A 17,962-nucleotide genomic window follows, 5' to 3' on the forward strand; every position below is an offset into this window, starting at 1 on the left:
ATCACAAGTTTGTTATTCAAATGCTTCAACAGCCGGAGCTACAAGATATATTACTTTGCTCCGTGGACGCCCGAAATCTTCAATCAGTTGTCCCCAGTCGGCTGGCCCGATCGGCACTTGCTATAGCAAAAGCAATGATTGATGAGGCGAGCCTTGCCCAGTCTCAAGGATTAGGTTTACCTAGAGAAAGGCAAGACTTGGTGAACCTTCTATATCGGACAAGCCGAGGGGATTGGTTTATTCAAGGGGACTACCGCGATCCGGACAGCCACCTAGAATTTGGGCGACTTCACGAGGTCACGCGCACAAACGGAACTCAAAGAAGCGTACAGGAGATCTTTGAGTGTTTCAGTGGACTCTCATGGTTGCAGCGCATACCGATACTCCACCGAAATCTCCCTTCAACCTCTGAGATTCTATGCACTGCATATACCGATCTTCAAGTAGCTATGGCTATGGCTCGGGACGAACTTTTTTCCATGGTGATTGATGAGCCAGTCTGGGGGCTGACGTTTGCAAAGGTCTCAAAAGGCGTTGGCTTCTGTACCATCGGTGCAGGTGGTGCAGATTGCCCCATGTTCCGGATGATGGACGCTCTTTGCGGAAGAGTAGACAATGTCAACCAAGCTGCTCTCCTTCAAGAGCTTGACTTTCGCTCGCGCTTCTTTCCTCCAACCATCCGCGCCCTGATTAATGATTTAGCGACTGCTCCATCAATTAGGCACTTTATAAACTCGGGAGAGGCTAACTACGAACTCGCGCAAGCTTTTAAAGCTATGGAACAAATCCGCTACGACCTTTACGAGATGCACCGCAAGAAGGCTATGCGTATCGCTTTGGCCCTCCGAGCTGGTCAACAGGCTACATCTTCGGGAACACAGAATGCTTCATCGCCAGAAAAGCACATTGCTATGACATTGAGTGCCGCCATTGGTGTGCGATTTGGACAAGACGCAACCAATCCTCAGGTGGATGCATTTGCCTGGTCATCGCCTCTACTACGCAGCGAGGGTGGTCAGGTACAAGCAGCCCGAATTCAGCTTGTGTTTTCTACCCCACTTGCTGTTAGTCCTGGAGATAGTTTGAATATTGCGGTTGAAGTTAAGCAAGGGGAATGGCATGTCCGCACATACTCCATCACTCATGCATTCGCCCGACGAAAGACTTCTAAGACGAAAGGCCAAGTATGCCAGGCTGTGGGCTCCGTTGAGATCTGCGTAAGGAACAAGGGAGAAGTCTCGTCTTTTCTGTGCAACCAAGAAACCGGGTTTCCAGTACGAGTCATGATTAAACCGGCCCCCCACTTCCGCATTGCCGGTAACAGTTCGCCAGACGAGCAGACTTTGTTCATTGCCCAGGGCGGTGCGGTTGGTGTTTTTCTGGCGTGGCTCTCATGGCAAGATCAGCTCGTGGGAACTTATAAGCTTATTGTTGGCGCTCGCGACTACAATATGCTTGCTTATGCCAGCCAACTTCAAAAGATCTCAAGCTCCTTCAGCAACCATTTGAAGGTTCTCGTTGCACTCTCTAAGCCTGCACCCGGGGATATCCGGAAACTCGTTTCGGGGAGGCTGAAGGCTTTTACAGGGAGAGTCACCACTCATCTCGATTTCGCCCTTTCGAGCAACCCCACAACTACGTATGTGTGTGGCTCTTCATCCTTTGCACTTGGCGTCGTCCATTGCCTCTCCAAGAGCATTACTAGGACAGAGGTTGCTAAGCCATCGAGACTTCGCCCAATAGTAACCTCTAGACTACCCAATCTGAGGCTACACGTCGCTGCCTCCGTCGAAAGACCTTTGGATAAACCTCTTCTGCGGCCGATTACGATGGCAGAACTGACACTACACAACTCACCAGGAGATCTTTGGATTGCTCTTGGAGACCTGGTTTATGATATCACTGCGGTCCCCCGCTTCCACCCCGGTGGAGAAAAGGTCCTGATTTACCGTGCAGGGCGTCAGGCTCAAGATGTTTTCGAAACAGTGCACGATGGCTGCTACATGACCAACTCGTTGCTGAACGAGATGGTAATTGGCCGTTTAGTTTCGTCAGGGGAAGGATTCCAGGAGTGGGAAGACTTGCTTGACAAGATTGTTGAAATTCAGAATGACTTGACCAACCATAGTCGTTTCGAGCAGACACCCACTGGTTACAGTCGCCAATTAAGTCAATCTCCTCCTGTAGAGGTTCTTCGAGCATCGATGGACTGTTTCACCAAAGGGTGGGCTTCACTTTTGAATCGAGTCGGCGCCGATGACATGGAAAGGTGCCGTCTCCGCTCAACCTACGAAAAGACAAACTCGGCGCTTCATACACATCTGAGACAAGTGTATGATATGGACTTCGATCGCGTTCATCGTTACGCAGAGGCTTTGCGCAAGGTTTTCGACGCACATGCTCTCACAACGGGCAGAATTCACGGCGTTATAGATGAGATAAAGAGGCACATCGTTGACTGTCTGTATCAACGAAAACAGCCACAGCTTTCAATACTTGATAATTCTACAGCAAGCATTGTTTTATCAATGGAAGAGACTGTGAAATACTACTAATGCAGGAAAATGTCAGAGTTCACAAAGAGGCCTGATGAGTCGAGGGTTTCACCAGGCAGGCAAAGACTGGATTTAATTACTTTGAAACTCTGTCTTGCATTTCTATCTCTTAAGTAATTAACATGTTAGTGCGTTTAATTCACAAATTCATTTGAATATTAAGTAGGCTGAGTAGTCTGCGGTACTCGTCCGCCTTTCGTTATTGATACGCCGCGATATGTCACGACAAGACTTTGATAACCCTAGAGCATGCACCTACGTCATGCTATACTGTACGAACTCACGAAATTGGGTAGCTTAGTGGGCCCGATTTAGCGCATTCTGTAAAAGATAAATCAATTCAAAGACTGAGAAAGGTGGAGTTTTAACTTGACTAAGCAGAGTGTCACTAAAGAAAGAGCCCACTAAGCTACCCAATTTCATGAGTTTGTACGGTATCATGTTATTCATTATGCACCTACGTCATTACTACAGAGTATTTTCTTTAGAAGCTTAGATAGCAATAAATCGCAATTGCTTTCACATAGAGCATGCACAATATTCTTTCTGGCACTGAGTAAGATTACTTTCAACTAATAGCAAGTTGTCTTAGCACTTCTTTACTATTATTACTTAACATACGTTTAGTGTCATTACGTTATATTAGCTCATGCTTACTCCATAATGAGCCTCACTAGTCAAGTTTGCGCGATTCTGATAACTCATCGGTTTGACGAATTTCTCATAAGAACCACATGATTTTATCACCTAAATTTTCTGTGCCACTTCATGCTGACTGTAAGTCTTTTATTACGAAATGTAACTCAGACTTGTTCTGGGATTATTATCTTGTCAGCTTACGTAGATCAGTCTCCACCAAACCCCTGCTTGCTGACATTCCCGATACCACTGAGCATCCTACCCTCGAAATAGGATGAACAGTGGTACCTACGTTGGCAAAATGGCTCAGACAGTAGTTCGCCCCGACTTTTGACAGCTTATGAACTTGAAAAGTATAGCTGGCTGTTTGTGTCATTTGCATCTGGCTGACAACCCCCTAAGGTCTTCCTAATGGCCAAAAATACACAAGACGCATCTCTACTGGCGGACTACTTGCAGAACCCAGTAGCCCACGACAATGATACTAGAGAGCGATTGATAGTTGCTTGTCAAGAAGTGGTAGCCTCGTTGGAGACGCCTATTGAGACCGCACGCAAGCTGGCCTTCCTCACACTTGATCACGCGTTGGTTCGCTGCGCCGTTCAACTCAATCTGTTTTCTATTCTTAGTCAAGAGGAGCGCTCTTACAGTTCTCAGGAGTTGGCACTTGCTACAACCCCTCCATCCAACGATGTCTTGCTCTCTCGTCTTCTTCGTTACCTCGCAAGTCCATTGAGACTCATCGAAGAGAAGGGCAATGGGTTCTGGAAAGGAACAGCTAGAGGAAGTTTGTTCGCACAAGATGGCTTCAAAGCTGGTTGTTCTATGTACTTTGATTCGGGTGGGCCGGCGTTTCAAGCTTTCCCACGGTGGATTTGCACTCAAGGAGATGAAAAGGCCCAGTCAGCCTTTCAATTAGCCCTTCCAAATGAAGATAGTTTCTTTAAGTGGCTTGAAAAGGATGAACATAAGCTTCAGTCCTTCCATTGCTGGATGGAAACCCTCTCAACGTACCAGTTCTGTGCCCAGGATATCATCAATATACAGAGTTGGATTCCCGGTACATCATCAGACAATGATGTGGTCTTTGTTGATGTTGGTGGAGGTACTGGCGGTCAGTCAGTCATATTAGCTTCTAGGAGGGCAACTTTTCCAGGACGAATCGTCAATGAAGACGTTTCTCATATCCCCCCAGAGGCCGAGGCTGTCCTTAGATCACACAATATTGATCACATTACCTACAACTTCTTTGACGAGCAGCCGATCAAGGGTATGTAAACATAAATCCTCAAGCTCAATGGAACTAGACGTCTGATCTCTGCAGGAGCCTGTATCTATCATTTCCGTCAAATTTTCCACGATTGGCCAGACGAAGAATGTGCAAAGATCCTCAGCCGGGCCAAAGAAGCCATGACAGCAAGCTCAACTCTGCTGATTGACGAAGTCGTCATTCCGGAGAAAGGAGCGCATTGGATGGTTATGCAGAGAGACCTGACTATGATGGCTCTCTTCAATGCAGCAGAGCGGTCAGAAATGCAGTGGCGTGCATTACTCCAACAAGCAGGGCTACGCATTGAAGAGATACAATGTTACGATGAGAGAATGGCAGCTTGCATGATTGTTGCAAAGTTAATCTAAATATCAGTTATTATTCTGATGTTATGACAAGAAAGGGCAGTGATGAAGTGAGTCTTGAAGGATTCGAATTTATTAGTAAGGGAGAAGAGTGCTTATACTAGTAAAGCGTAATCTTGTGATGACCATACAAACAAAGTAAGTAGTCGAATATTCCAGTCTAGCAGCAAAGTTAAAAGGAAGTTTTCAAGTCCCATATCAAGATCCGAGCCTCTTGAACTGAATATACGGCCCGTCTTTGAGACTGGTAAAGGCCCAAAAAGTTTGATACTGGCCCGTGAACTTGCCTGTTCCCTCGCCTATACCACTTAATTGAGTTTCAACTTTGCGAAAGTCGTAATTTATAATCACAGCAGCCAATGCAAATTGAATCTCCAACATGGCGAGGCTCTTTCCGGGACATCCCCGAGGCCCCTGAGAGAAAGTGTGGAAGGCAGCATGAGCCTTGAGTACGGCGTCGTCGCCTACTTCTTCCGGCAACCAACGCTCTGGCCGAAACTCGAAGGGGTTGGGGAAGTACTCTTCGTTGTGATGTATAGCATATATGCCTGTACCAACTTCGTAACCCCCAGGAACATGAATTTCGGTATCAGTACCCGCAATGTAAAGGCCACCAGGAATCGTTTGGCGCCACATTACGCCTCCGGCTGGTGGGCTGAGACGCATTGACTCGAGAATGCATGCGCGTAAGTATGTGCATGATAGTAGCTTTGGGCCCTGGGAGATATCCTCAGCAGTCGTGATTGCAGACCTGACCTCATTCGTGACACGCTCATACGCTGATGGGTTGCGAGACAGGTAGAAGAAAGTTGCCGCAATTCCAGTAGATGAAGTATCAGACCCTGATGCTGTCAATAACCTGTCTGCATAAACGGAACGAAACAAGCGCCTCACCTGCGATAATCATCAAGTTGCTCTCGGCCCATAGTTGCTTATCTGAGAGGCTCTCGCCCGTTTCCGGATCTTTGGCAGCAAATAACTTGGAGAAAAGGTCGGCCCTGCCTTCCTGACCCCCAGAACTCTCTTTACTCTTTCTCGCTTCCATGATCTCTCTGCTCTTGATGGAGAACCTATATGCCTTCCTACGGGCATCTGGAAACAGGAGTCGGTCAAATCTCATATCTTCCAGCTCCGGGAGTAGCGTCAAAAAGCTGATACGACGCATCTGACCAAGTACGCCGTCGATCACCCAGTGGTCGTTCGAGTTTGTTAGAAGCTCGTAAGAAGTACCGTACACAAGATGGGACATGATATCAAAAGTAAAGTAGTTGCTCCATGACGCCACATTCTTTGGGGCTGTCCAACCTTGATGGTCAACATGAGATCCATGAGGTTCGAAGCGATCTAACTTCTCGCCCAGCCTGGTGGCAAAAAGAAGAGCGCTCTGCCTTAGTTCACTATCGTAAGCGCGAATATGAGAGTTAGAGAGCCCTTGTCCGACAAGCCTGCGAAGCCTAGCATGGCCCTGGTTATCTATCATGCTGAATGTTGGATGGACACCAGGCACCAGCGACACTTTGCGGTATGCATTTGCCTTTTGCGTGTTTTTGCCTTGAGTATATATTTCTGATCAGAGACATCAGCTCACCGTGTAAGTGGAGTCGTGTGTGTCTTTACAGTACCTTTGAGGCCCTCTGTTGTATTTACCAAGATCCTATTGGGAGCATATCGAACATAGTTGCCTAAGTCTTCGGTCAGCCACTGTTAGATATCATAAATCACCGTCCTTACCATATTTATTATGGCACTCCCATATATCGATGTGAATATCACCATAATAAGCGTGATAGACTGAATACCAGCTAGTTAGCTTGGCAAGGAACGGTCCAGGGTATTTGGCGTATGGGTGGAAGAATAGTCGATAGATGCAAATGAAAACCTAGCCATGTAGATTAGAAGCAATTTTTCATGTGGCAGAAGTGTATGAGCATTTCCTACAACCAACAGAATTCCGGTACCGATTGTGAACACGGCTAGCGTCCTCATCGGAGTCCAACAAGTGGCAAACAAATCCATCTTGACAATTAATATTCCCTGGTGTCCCAACGATATGATTGTAGGTAAAGTTTAAGATATAAGTCGGGGATTCATCCATATTCAATTGACATGATGCATCATATTTCGCTTTATCAGACCCTACACTATAAATGATTGCAGCCGAGTCTGTTACGTGATATCACGTCAGGTCACATTTTCGTGTAAGCCGACTTATGCCCAGTCAACAACACATAGCCAAAAGACCTCTTTGTGAAAAGACTCAAAATCCTATCCGTTTATGACTTGTAAAGTGTTCTCTTACCCCGTTCCATCTTCAAGCTCTATACCAGGATCGCCGGCATACTTCGCAATGGGACTCCTGAATCTCCTTAACGGGGCTAATCCCTTGATCGTTGTTCTATACCTGGTTATCAGTCTTGTAAGTACCATTGCAAAGCATTTATCTCACAGGATATTCATTGATACCCGATGACAAAGTTATCTGCCTTCTTGATAAAACAGCTGTTCTTCCATCCTCTAGCCTCTTACCCCGGACCCTTCTTAGGACGAGTCACCAGCTTATATGCTGCCTATCATGCATGGAGAGGAACTCTTCATATTGATATGTATCGGTGCCATCAGAAATATGGTAATTATGACAAGTCACCAATGCTTTCCAGGCCAGTGTTGACTGTTTCCAAACAGGCTCGATGGTGCGATATTCTCCGTCTCGCTTACTGATCGATACGGATACGGCGCTAAAGGGCAAGTTTTTCTTGGTTAATACTTGTACTGACTCATTTTAACACTGATACAACAGATATTCATGCTCATGGTGCCAACACACTCAAGTCTAAAGCCTACCAGGCCCTCGTCCACAGTGCTCCTAATACTCTGACCATCCGCCACAAGGCGGATCATGCCCGAAGGAGACGGATTCTTAGCCTTGCGTTTTCTGACTCTCGGATGCTCTCGTATCAAAACATTGTACTACGGCATGTCAACGCACTATGCGACAACCTAGAAGAGGTTGCAAGGCGTGAAGGGGGAGGCTCAGTCAACATGTCTCTACAAAGTGAGTAACCCAACCAGCCATCAGTTTTCTGCCTAAATACAGATTCTAGGCGACTACTTTACCTTTGATGTCATGTCAGAAGTCATATTTGGTATGGCATACAACGCTTTGAGAGATAGCAAATACCGGTTTGTCTCTCGGGCTTTGGAAGCATCCAACATTCGTATCAGTGCCCTCGTTCAATCCCCCCTGCTTGTTATTGGCAGACTTGACAAATATCTCTTCCCTAAGTCTATCGTGGGTCGAAACAAATTCCTCGGTTTCATCGGATCCTTGTTGCGTGACAGATCAAAGGCTTCATTTGCAGATAATGGAAACGTGTTTTCCTTTTTGGAAACAGCCAAGGATCCAGATGGCGGCAACGAGCTGAGCAAGTCTGAGATCAGAGCCGAATGTGCTACTCTTGTTGTGGCCGGTAATCTGGAACAGATCTAGCAGTCCTCAATCCTAATGCTAATGATTTGTTTGCCACAGGATCAGATACTTCCTCTTCAACCCTAGCTGGGACTCTTTTTTACCTCAGCCGCAACCCTCGGGCCTACGATCGCGTGTGTCGCGAGGTTCGCAGTGAATTCCAGGATGCCCAACACATTAGTATCGGCCCGAAACTAAGCTCTTGTGTTTATCTACGAGCTTGTATCGAGGAGACTCTACGGTTGTCCCCTCCTGTAGGGGGAGCACTGTGGCGAGAGATCGGGCCCGGTGGTATGAATGTTGGATCCCTCAGCCTACCTGCAGGTATAGACGTTGGAACAGGCATATACAGCCTCCACCATAACAGCATCTATCACCCAGACCCCTTCAAATATCTACCTGAACGCTGGATTGTCGGTGAGGGCTCCACTACAAGCAAATCCGTAGAGGTTGCCAGGAGCGCTTTTTCGCCCTTTTCTCGCGGTCCAAGGAGCTGCGTCGGCAAAGGATTTGCGTACCATGAGCTTTCTTTGACAATTGCTCATATTATCCATCGATTTGAGTTTTCTACAACAGAAGATGACATATCTTCGAGGCGCTGCAGTGAAGGGCCAGGTGGTACAGATGAATTCTTACTACGAGACCATGTTACAGGGGCCAAAAGTGGTCCATTGCTTCGTTTCTCCTTGCGTGCATAACATATTTGTTATTGGGTTCGTTCAAGCAAAATATCTTGGCATTTTTTTATCTAGGAGTAGTTATGGCAGACAGTTATAATTTAATTAACGTGTATGATAAGCATGTGTCCCAGACAAGCATGTGTCCCAAAAATCCTAGCCTTAAGACATCAAACCTCTTTAAAATAACTTCAATCTATCTAATCAATTAAAACTACTCACTATACTCATCACCAGAGGCAGGAATATCTACCTTACAGGTCCTTGCATTATGCCCGGTCTCGCCGCATACACCACAACGCCGAACACCCGGTCCGACCGACCTCCGTCGCCCACCACTCCTCGATAATTCGGCCACTACCTGCGTATCAACATCCATCTGATCAATTACTTGTGATGCCTCCTCTACAGTCATAGTCCCTCCTTTCTGTAGTCTAGTCTTTTTAGCCCTCCGGCGTCGGCTTAATATCCTATTTGCTTCTTCAAGATTCTTTAACCTAGCCTCAACTAAGGCTAGTTGATGTAAAGCTGCCTTTGTTGCTTTAGTACTAGACTTTAAAGCTTCAATAATTGACTCTGGAGAGCTACTTTTATGCCTTCTGATTCGCCTTTCGAGGTATTCAGACTGAGATTGGGCCTCAATTGCTGTTGTTGGGGTCTTTGAAGTCCAAGGGGAGGTAGGCTCAGCTGCCTCCGCCGGAGGCGTTGGAGTCTGTAGCTGCACATCAAGCTTTGAGATGACATGATCCGGGTTAAAAGGAGCAAGCCCGGCGCCTTTAAAACCTCCCCGAATATTGCTTTCAGTAAAAGTAGCTTTAAAAGCGGCATGAAATGCGTCAAAGAACTCAGTCTTTGAGATGTGTGTTATAGAGCATCTGTGTGACGGTTGGGTTCCCAAGGGATAAACTAGTCCGTACTAGGTTTATGTTGGCAGATACGTAGGGCGTTGTGATACTGAGCGTGGCGAAGTGTCACGTCTCTTAATAGTGAATAGAGCGGGTAAGGCGTATTCAGGTAAAGATGTTTTATTGATAGCTGGTGAGCTAAGTGTAACTAACTAATGCTAATGAATGTATATATACTACGGGTGGTCACGTCTGAAGTGACTGTGGTCAATGGTGACCATGATGGTCACCATTCGTGAGTGTAGTGTTTGAGGTGACCGTAGTGGAGTGGTCACCGAGTGGTTGAAAGTGTGTGGAAGTGACCACATTCGATAGGTTGAGAATTGTGGGTCACACGTGAGGTAAACGCGGGGATCGTAACAATCTGATCAGATGCTCTATTTGTCGACCATAAGCCTGTTTTAATACAGCAAAGCACCCAACATCAAGAGGTTGAAGTAGATGAGATGCATGAGCTGGCATACAGAGCGTAATAATCTTATTCTCCTCACAATATCTCTCGAAATTAGCAGAGTGGTGACTTTTGTTAGATATTAAGGCAAATCGTGTGTATTCCTCATCCTCTCGAAATCGAAGGACTATTGAGACCTTATATCTTCGGCTGGTTCCTTCTAGGACTTGAGTCCTAGAAAGTCCTAGATGAAAGTTCTAGATGAAAGTCCTAGGTGAAAGTCCTAGATGAAAGTCCTATGATCTAAGTTTAGGATTTCAAACTTTTAATCCTAAACCTTAATCCTAAAGCCGAGGGTGAACCCTCCAACATTCAACAACTTTCGTGACCATCAAGGATCAAGAGGCGATAGGAACCAACTGATCGGTTAATTGTAGACCGATTAAAGTGCTTTTAGCCACTCGAGACCTAGCTCGTTATTTGTCCATCCATTTTGGCTTGTTGCAATAACCCAATCGCCGGGGAGGTCGCATTCTTGATACCAGTTCGCCAGGTGATATTGACCTGAACCAATGATGAACGGCGGGATCAATTGACCTTCGGCACTGATCGCCTAGATCGCAGTAATCCATTCACGGTTTCCTGGCTGCACTGATTTTGGTCTTTCTTGCCTTTCTGCGCCTGTAATAACCACCCCGGACTGTATAATGCCCATCATAAAGCCGGTCTCATTAAAGTTCCAGATATCATCTGATCGAATACCGTACTTCGCAATTGTATTTTGTATAAGCCGAAACCAGCCACGAATAATCATAGGATCTTTGCATTTAGCTCTCTGGTAGTCATATCTCCGAAAGAATTGTATCTTTAGCTCTGGTTGTCGCTTGATGAAGTTATGAGCCCAGCGCTTGCCGACAGGTAACGCGTTACGGTCGGCAAGCAGGGAATTGGCTATTTCTTCCACAAAACGCAGTCGCGAGGGAAATCCTCGCGAATCTAAATCAAGGATGAACTGGACTATTATCTGCTCTTCTAGATCAGATAGTTTCCGTGACTTCGGTATCCAATCGCGTCGCGATTGAATGCCATTATGGCGGCGTTGTAAGGTTCGGTAGTTAACTTCATAAATAGTAGCAGCGCGTCGGGTACTTAGTTTTGGGTTATTTTGAAGGGCCTGAAGGGAAAGAAGGATTCTAGCATCATTTGAAGACTGTGTCATACTTGGTGGTTGAGAAGTATCTGATCAGATGGAAATGTTATAAGGTGAGGGATTTTTGGGACACATGCTTGTCTGGGACACATGCTTATCATACACGTTAGACTTTTCAATGTCTCCATTCTACATCCAGATTTTACAATGGAGAAAAGGAAATGAAGGTCCGATTTGCCTGTCATCCTTCTTTCTGACCATGAAACCTGGAGTAAGAGATCCCTGCCATTTATCACCTGGCGGTCTGAATAGCCCAATAGGATGTCATAGCACGAAGACGGATCTCACGTCATGCACTATCATGAACCAGGACTACTAAAAGGCGACTTACAACGCACTTTCCAGTTGCCCTAGCACAACACTAGGCCTGGATACTTGAACGGGTCTTCTTTCAGTAAGCATGAAACTCCATTTTCTATACTTCGTACTCTCAGCTTGGTGTTCACTGGCAGCTACCTCCTGCAAATGTGTAAGTCTTTTTTTTTACGAGTACATCTCAAAGAATGTGCATTGACTATTCAACAGGCGCCGGAACAATCCTGCTGGCCGTCCTCTAGGGAATGGACCCGGTTCAATGTTTCCATTAGCGGCAAATTGATCGAAACCTCTCCAGTTGCTGAACCATGCTACCCCGGCCCTGACAATGACAATGAAGCATGCCTGGTCGTCAAGAATAACTGGTCAAGCGCGACTTTTCAGCTTTCACAGCCTCTTGGATACGCTTACCCCCTGAATGAGTCGTGCCCACTCCCCAATCCTGGCGACGAAGCGACAAACGCAAAGTGTTCACTGGGCCACTCTCCTATCTACGCCGTGAATGTTACTACAGAACAAGACATTGCCCGAAGTATCCGGTTTGCTCGAACGAAGAACCTTAGACTTGTCATCAAATCAACCGGGCATGATGCTATGCAAAGGTTTGCTACCCGGTCCCTGCACGTAGAAAAGATTACGAAGTCTAACCGCAACTAGGTCAACCGGTTATGGAAGTCTTTCTATCTGGCTTCACAACTTTCGTAAAGGTTTCCAGTTTCACAAGGACAATCCAGTATTGAGTGTCTGTCCCACAACAAAGTGGAAGGGTAGCACGTTGACCATCAATGGGGTATACGCATGGTCCGACATCTACCCCGAAGCACAAAAGCGGGGTGTTATAGTACTCGGGGGTCTCAACGTGGTTAGTACTTTTGAAGTCACCTAGAGCCTGATTACCATCTGACAAACTCATATCATAGGGTCCTTCCAGCACGGGAGGCTGGACTCAAGGTGGCGGACACGGTCCAGCCACCCGCTATTTCGGGATGGGTGCTGACCAAGTTGTGTCTGCACGCGTCGTACTGGCTTCGGGAAAGGTGGTCGTAGCGAACGCTTGCGAGAATAAGGATTTGTTTTACGCAATTCGTGGTGGCGGTGGCGGTACATATGGCGTCGTTACCGAGATCACCGTTAAAACCTATCCCACGGCACAAATTAGTACCATTGATCTTGTGGTGGGATCGACGGGAGAGGCCACTGTATCGAAGTTCCTAGATGCTGTGGCTACAGTATATTCTTTACTTCCCGAACTCTCCAGACTCGGCTTTGCCGGCTACGGAAACTGGGTTGCTCGCTCACCTATTCCGATAGGAGCTACCGCCTACACGAATCTTTACGGTCATTCCTTTACGTTACTCGGAGCTACGCAACAAGAGGCCATTAAGCTCTTCGAACCTTTCAGAGAGGAAATCTCCAAGTACAGCAAGTCTGGAACTGGCCTTGAGGTCACTGTCAGCCCATCTTCACATAAAGATTATTGGGCTTACTACTTTTCCCGCCGAGACAACGATGTCCCAGTCGGAGGTGTTTCGGCCCTGGCATCCCGCCTGCTAGACACAGAGGCATTGCAGGGAAGCCAACAAGACCTGCGCAAGGCTTTAGAAACAATCTCTGGAGCATCTCCAGTCTTTCACACAATAGTCCACCACGGGCTCGAAGCCGCCTCAGATGTCAAGGCAGATCCAACATCTGCTATTCAGCCGGGCTGGTATAGGTCTATAATATTGGACATTTTTGAGCTCCAAATGAACGGAACTCAGGTTCAATCCAACCTTGAGACTTTTGCTTATTTACGGAACGAGATTGTGCCAGTGTATGAAAAGCTATCACCACGCACTGGAACATATATGAATGAGGCTGACTGGGGTAACGTCAATTCGAAGAATGACTTTTTCGGGTCGAATTGGGAGAGACTGAGCCAAGTAAAGGCAAAGTATGACCCGGAGGGTGTGTTCTACTGTCCACATTGTGTGGGAAGCGACAGATGGATTGAAGGAAAACGAGATCTCTGCAGTGTTGGATGAGTTCTACACTGTTACTGGTTTTACTGCTGTCGGTTTCACAGGAGAGGATTTGAAGGAGCTAATAAGAGATTGAGCCTATGTTGATATAACGAACTACCTCCTAATCCGCTTCAATTGCTCCCCAGGGACTTTACATGATGTTTTACCCAAACGACTAGGTAGCCTTGATGCCGCACAATTCTCTAATTGATTTGCTATTGAGGCTTGGGAGGGCTAGGCGAGAAAAGCTCCAAGCTGAAGCCTCAGCTCTTAGTAAACTGAAGCTACCCTGCACAATGTAGTTAACAGGTCGTTCCAACCAAACGAGCCTCGGATCAGGAAAAGGCAGATTCGTATGACTAAACAAGCCCCAATTAGGTAAAGCGTAGTGCGTAGGCCAAAAGAGGGGGAATTGTCAGGTCAGCACGGTCGGATAGTATCTACAGAATACAGGCACAATACAGATTAATTCCACCTAAATGGGCTTGGCAGGTTCCGGGGAGTCGAAATAAAGCACTAATGTATGATATGGTGAGATGGTCTCATTCTGTAGATCACAGATGTAAGATGTGGTGAGCATGAGTCAGCACATTTTTTGGCTCCTCGTTGTTATTGCAACCCGGGTGCCCACTCCCTTGGCTGATCATCTCGCTAAAACTGGGCTCTAGTGACAAGCATCGCCACTAATCCTGATCAGGTCGAAGAGCGGATGTGAGGCAGTTATCGTGTTTATTCACTAGGAAGGTCTATCTATCGGAGACATAACCAAAATAATGTCTCAGGATCGTGTATCTCTACCAGGGAAGAATCTGCCCCTTGTAGGTAACATATTTGCCTGATGTGGTATCCCGAGTAGCTCCATCAATTACTTCCAAGATGCCCTGAACTGAGTTCTCGACTGTCTCCATAGGAGCTCCAGGGAATCCCCATTCCCTGGCCGAAAACTCTCCCATGTCTGTCCTTACCCATCCGGGGTGAAGGGCGACAGCAACTAGGCTTTCGTTCTGAATATGCAAGGCTCGAGTGATCCAGTTGAGAGCAGCCTTGCTAGGGCCGTAGGCGCCGCCAGGAACCTCCTGGAATGTAATGCATCCAACAGATGAAGTCATGTTGATGAGCTTGGGCGCGACTGACTTCTGAAGCAGAGGCCAAAGGCCTTGGAAGACTGTCAGCGGCCCAATGGTATTGACCTCAAATGCTGTGCGGAGGTCTTCAGCTGGCGTCTGGGCCGCAAGTGTCATGGGCGGAGAGACAGCTGCATTGCAAATGAGAATGTCGACATGATCAACCTTTGAAACGATGGCATTTCGAATTTGTTCGGGAAGAAGGCTGGAGGAGAAGTCGAGCTGAACAACCTCAGAGGTGCTGTCTTTGCTGGCTGCGACATTTGAAAGCTCTCCTTGGAGGTTTTTGGCAGCTGTGTCATTGCGCACTGTAGCAATGACCGTGGTGGAAGGGCGAGTAAGGAGGGTCTTGACCAGGCCGAGACCGACACCTCTGTTGGCTCCTGTCACGACGTATATGGTATTTTTTGCTTCTGTGGACATGTTTTATTAGGGAGGAATCAATATGTTAGGAGGATTGTGAGGAGAACAAAGGAATTGCCTGTTGGCTGTGCCCTGCCTGGCCTCTTATAGACTTGATGTACGACCAACGGCCAAGACAGCCCTGGAAATTTATTAATCCGGGTTGCATGGCACCACGCGATACAGAAGCTCTATGGGGACTGGGGAGAGCATAACAGCACAACATATTTGCACGGATGACGGTTGTAGATAAAGCACTTGTGTAGCCGAAAAGATCATGGATAAGGTCGCTAGTTTTGCGAATTAATTACTAACCCTAAGCACAGAACAAGGCAACTAATCAGGCTCAGAATCTAGAGATAAGTAGTAGTGTTTCAATGCCTCCCAATTCCCTGAAGACAATTCATGTCGTAAACTTCGGTGTACAATGTCAATCCCATATACGGCAGTTCAGTTATTCCGATCCAAATGCAGCCCCTCATTCAGCCTTGGCGGTCTCTGGTTGAATGGTCTTGCTTTCTTCTTGGGTCACCGTATCACCCTCTTCACTAGCCTTTCCAGTATCATCCTCCTTCTTCTTGAGTGGAATCCAGCGTATGAAAGGCCAGGTCAAGAGCGTAATCGAGCTGAGGATAAGGCCGATAAGGAATGCCTGAGTGATAGCGCTGTTGTAGGCGCCAATGGTAATGGCAAGATCTTGTGCATTAAGCGTGTCCCTGATGGACTCAAAGCCGCTGAGAAGAGTGTCCTGATCTACGCCTGGAATCATGTCGGTGACGCTTGTCATCTCGTTGAGGAATAGAGTCTGCGAAACGCCGATGAAGATTGCTCCCGCAAGAGTGTTGACCAACATGACAGATGAAGTGGCATAAGCAACATCAGCATGATCAACGGCAACTTGGACGCCAACGATAGCTTGCTGGATTCCAGTTCCGGATCCTGCACCAAACAAAATTTGGTATCCAATCCATTTGGCTTTTGAGATACCCGGATGCAGTGTGTAAAGCATACCGGCGCCCACCGATGACAGAATGGTGGCAAAGATGACGAAGGGAGGAAGGTAGCCAACAACTGCGGCGAGACCTCCAGCGAATACAGCGACTACAATGACAGAAACTACCATAGCAAGTAGTCGAGTCCCAGATTCAGCAGCTGACACTCCTTGTACAGCTTGAAACCACATGGGCAACTGCATAATTCGCCAAAGTCAGCCAAGGTGATCGGTCAAGGTTTTGAGCATATCGATGCGGACTTACATAGTAAAGGATGGTGAACTGGGCACCAGCGAAGCAGAAGCCGCAGATCAAAAACATGGAAAATGTTCTGTTCTTGAGTAGCCTCGTGGGGAATGTGGCTGCTTCACCCTTCCAATGCTGGTGAATACCAACACAAATGAAAGAGACTCCAAATATAACTAGGAGGGCGATGATGCGACCATCTCCCCATGGGTATGAAGCACCACCCCATTCAAGGGCAAGGAGTAGGCAGGTCAGGCTGCCAGTGATGGCCAGTCCACCCTCAACATCCAGCTGGAGAAATTTCTGCAGCCACGTCTTTCCAGCTTGCTGCTGCTTCTGCTCGGGCGTTTGCTTAGGTGGGTGGAAGAAATAGACGAGGATGGCGCAGAGGACAGCCCCAATAGGGAGGTTGATCCAGAAGCACCATCTCCAGCCAATGCTGCTGGCAATTTGTCCTCCGATTATGGGACCGATGACTATTCCGACGCCTTCCAGTGAACCCAAAATGCCTGTATATATCGGTCGTTGGTGGAGAGGGGTGACCAAAGCCGTAATGCTGCCAAGGACATGTTAGAAACCTAGTAGGCTACCAGCACAGCAGAGACAACTTACATAAGTCCGCCAGAAATGATACCAGCAGCTCCAAGACCAGCGACAGCTCTGCCACCGATGAAGGTGGGAGAATCTTTTGCCAGTGCGCAGATGAGGGATCCAACTTCGAGAAGTGCAACCGACGACAGGAAAACAATCTTGGATGGAAATGTCGAGTAGAGCTTTCCAAAGGTTGGCTGGATGGCACCTGTAACAAGGAGACTGGTATTGACAATGAGCAATCCAATCAATTGGAGCGTGGGAGCAGAGTTAATCAGAGGGAGTCACATACTATGCTGAGCCGTACCAGCTGGCAGAACCCACCGAGCTGAAGTCATCGGCGATGGATGGGACGAGAGTTGCTACGATGGTAGCATCCTATGAATTGAGTGCTTAGTGACGGTGGTGCAACGCAATTAATTTGGGGGTGAGGTAACGCGGTAAGCAAGCACTTACAAGGATTCCAACCAAGATGGCTAGACCCAGGGCAAAAACGACCAGATTTCTGCTCATGGCTGACTTGATTTGAGGCTCCTGCTGTGCATCAATAGAAGAATTGGCAACAGTTGCGCTGAGCTCTGGTGTAGCTCCCGACTGTGGTGGCATTGCCGCTGTGCTACTGGATTCCTCCATATTGCAGTACTGTCTGGTACAACAAGAAGGGTGATTTGGAGAGGAAAAGAAAAGGATAGTTAGGCTCAACACACTGTAAACCCAGCAAGAGTGAGTGGTAACGTCAGACAGGCTCCGCGTTGTGGTGCGCACGCGTTTTGGTGTGCACGCTTTGTAAATAGCAGGTAGATGGAAAAGG

The 17,962-nt window shown here is 47.2% G+C and overlaps 7 protein-coding genes across 7 annotated transcripts; 4 read left to right on the plus strand and 3 right to left on the minus strand.

Moving 5' to 3' along the window:
- Positions 1-20: 20 nt before the first annotated feature.
- Positions 21-2,555, plus strand: FpAPS12 (Cytochrome b5-like reductase; the record flags this gene model as incomplete). The annotated part of the gene is made up of 1 exon (XM_044858089.1): positions 21-2,555. One exon carries the CDS (start codon positions 21-23, stop codon positions 2,553-2,555), a length of 2,535 nt encoding a protein of 844 aa, XP_044700913.1.
- Positions 2,556-3,605: 1,050 nt separating this feature from the next.
- On the plus strand, positions 3,606-4,832 carry FpAPS6 (O-methyltransferase; the record flags this gene model as incomplete). The annotated part of the gene is made up of 2 exons (XM_044858090.1): positions 3,606-4,464; positions 4,519-4,832. 2 exons carry the CDS (start codon positions 3,606-3,608, stop codon positions 4,830-4,832), a joined length of 1,173 nt encoding a protein of 390 aa, XP_044700914.1.
- Positions 4,833-5,027: 195 nt separating this feature from the next.
- Positions 5,028-6,845, minus strand: FpAPS7 (Cytochrome P450 monooxygenase; the record flags this gene model as incomplete). Its single annotated transcript, XM_044858091.1, has 5 exons — positions 5,028-5,671; positions 5,724-6,395; positions 6,452-6,511; positions 6,561-6,708; positions 6,768-6,845. 5 exons carry the CDS (start codon positions 6,843-6,845, stop codon positions 5,028-5,030), a joined length of 1,602 nt encoding a protein of 533 aa, XP_044700915.1.
- Positions 6,846-7,176: 331 nt separating this feature from the next.
- FpAPS8 (Cytochrome P450 monooxygenase) lies at positions 7,177-8,993 on the plus strand (the record flags this gene model as incomplete). The annotated part of the gene is made up of 6 exons (XM_044858092.1): positions 7,177-7,245; positions 7,305-7,455; positions 7,512-7,571; positions 7,627-7,881; positions 7,931-8,296; positions 8,356-8,993. The coding sequence occupies 6 exons, from the start codon at positions 7,177-7,179 to the stop codon at positions 8,991-8,993; spliced, it is 1,539 nt and encodes a 512-aa protein (XP_044700916.1).
- A 2,885-nt stretch (positions 8,994-11,878) lies between these two features.
- Positions 11,879-13,817, plus strand: FpAPS9 (FAD-linked oxidoreductase; the record flags this gene model as incomplete). Its single annotated transcript, XM_044858093.1, has 4 exons — positions 11,879-11,947; positions 12,004-12,395; positions 12,451-12,655; positions 12,714-13,817. The coding sequence occupies 4 exons, from the start codon at positions 11,879-11,881 to the stop codon at positions 13,815-13,817; spliced, it is 1,770 nt and encodes a 589-aa protein (XP_044700917.1).
- Positions 13,818-14,590: 773 nt separating this feature from the next.
- On the minus strand, positions 14,591-15,343 carry FpAPS10 (Short chain reductase; the record flags this gene model as incomplete). The annotated part of the gene is made up of 1 exon (XM_044858094.1): positions 14,591-15,343. The coding sequence occupies one exon, from the start codon at positions 15,341-15,343 to the stop codon at positions 14,591-14,593; it is 753 nt and encodes a 250-aa protein (XP_044700918.1).
- A 457-nt stretch (positions 15,344-15,800) lies between these two features.
- FpAPS11 (Efflux pump FpAPS11) lies at positions 15,801-17,784 on the minus strand (the record flags this gene model as incomplete). Its single annotated transcript, XM_044858095.1, has 5 exons — positions 15,801-16,511; positions 16,579-17,116; positions 17,173-17,373; positions 17,444-17,529; positions 17,608-17,784. The coding sequence occupies 5 exons, from the start codon at positions 17,782-17,784 to the stop codon at positions 15,801-15,803; spliced, it is 1,713 nt and encodes a 570-aa protein (XP_044700919.1).
- Between the last annotated feature and the right edge of the window lie 178 nt (positions 17,785-17,962).

The sequence above is a fragment of the Fusarium poae genome (assembly GCF_019609905.1).
Source record: "Fusarium poae strain DAOMC 252244 chromosome Unknown contig_3, whole genome shotgun sequence".
NCBI classification, from domain to species: Eukaryota; Fungi; Ascomycota; class Sordariomycetes; order Hypocreales; family Nectriaceae; genus Fusarium; species Fusarium poae.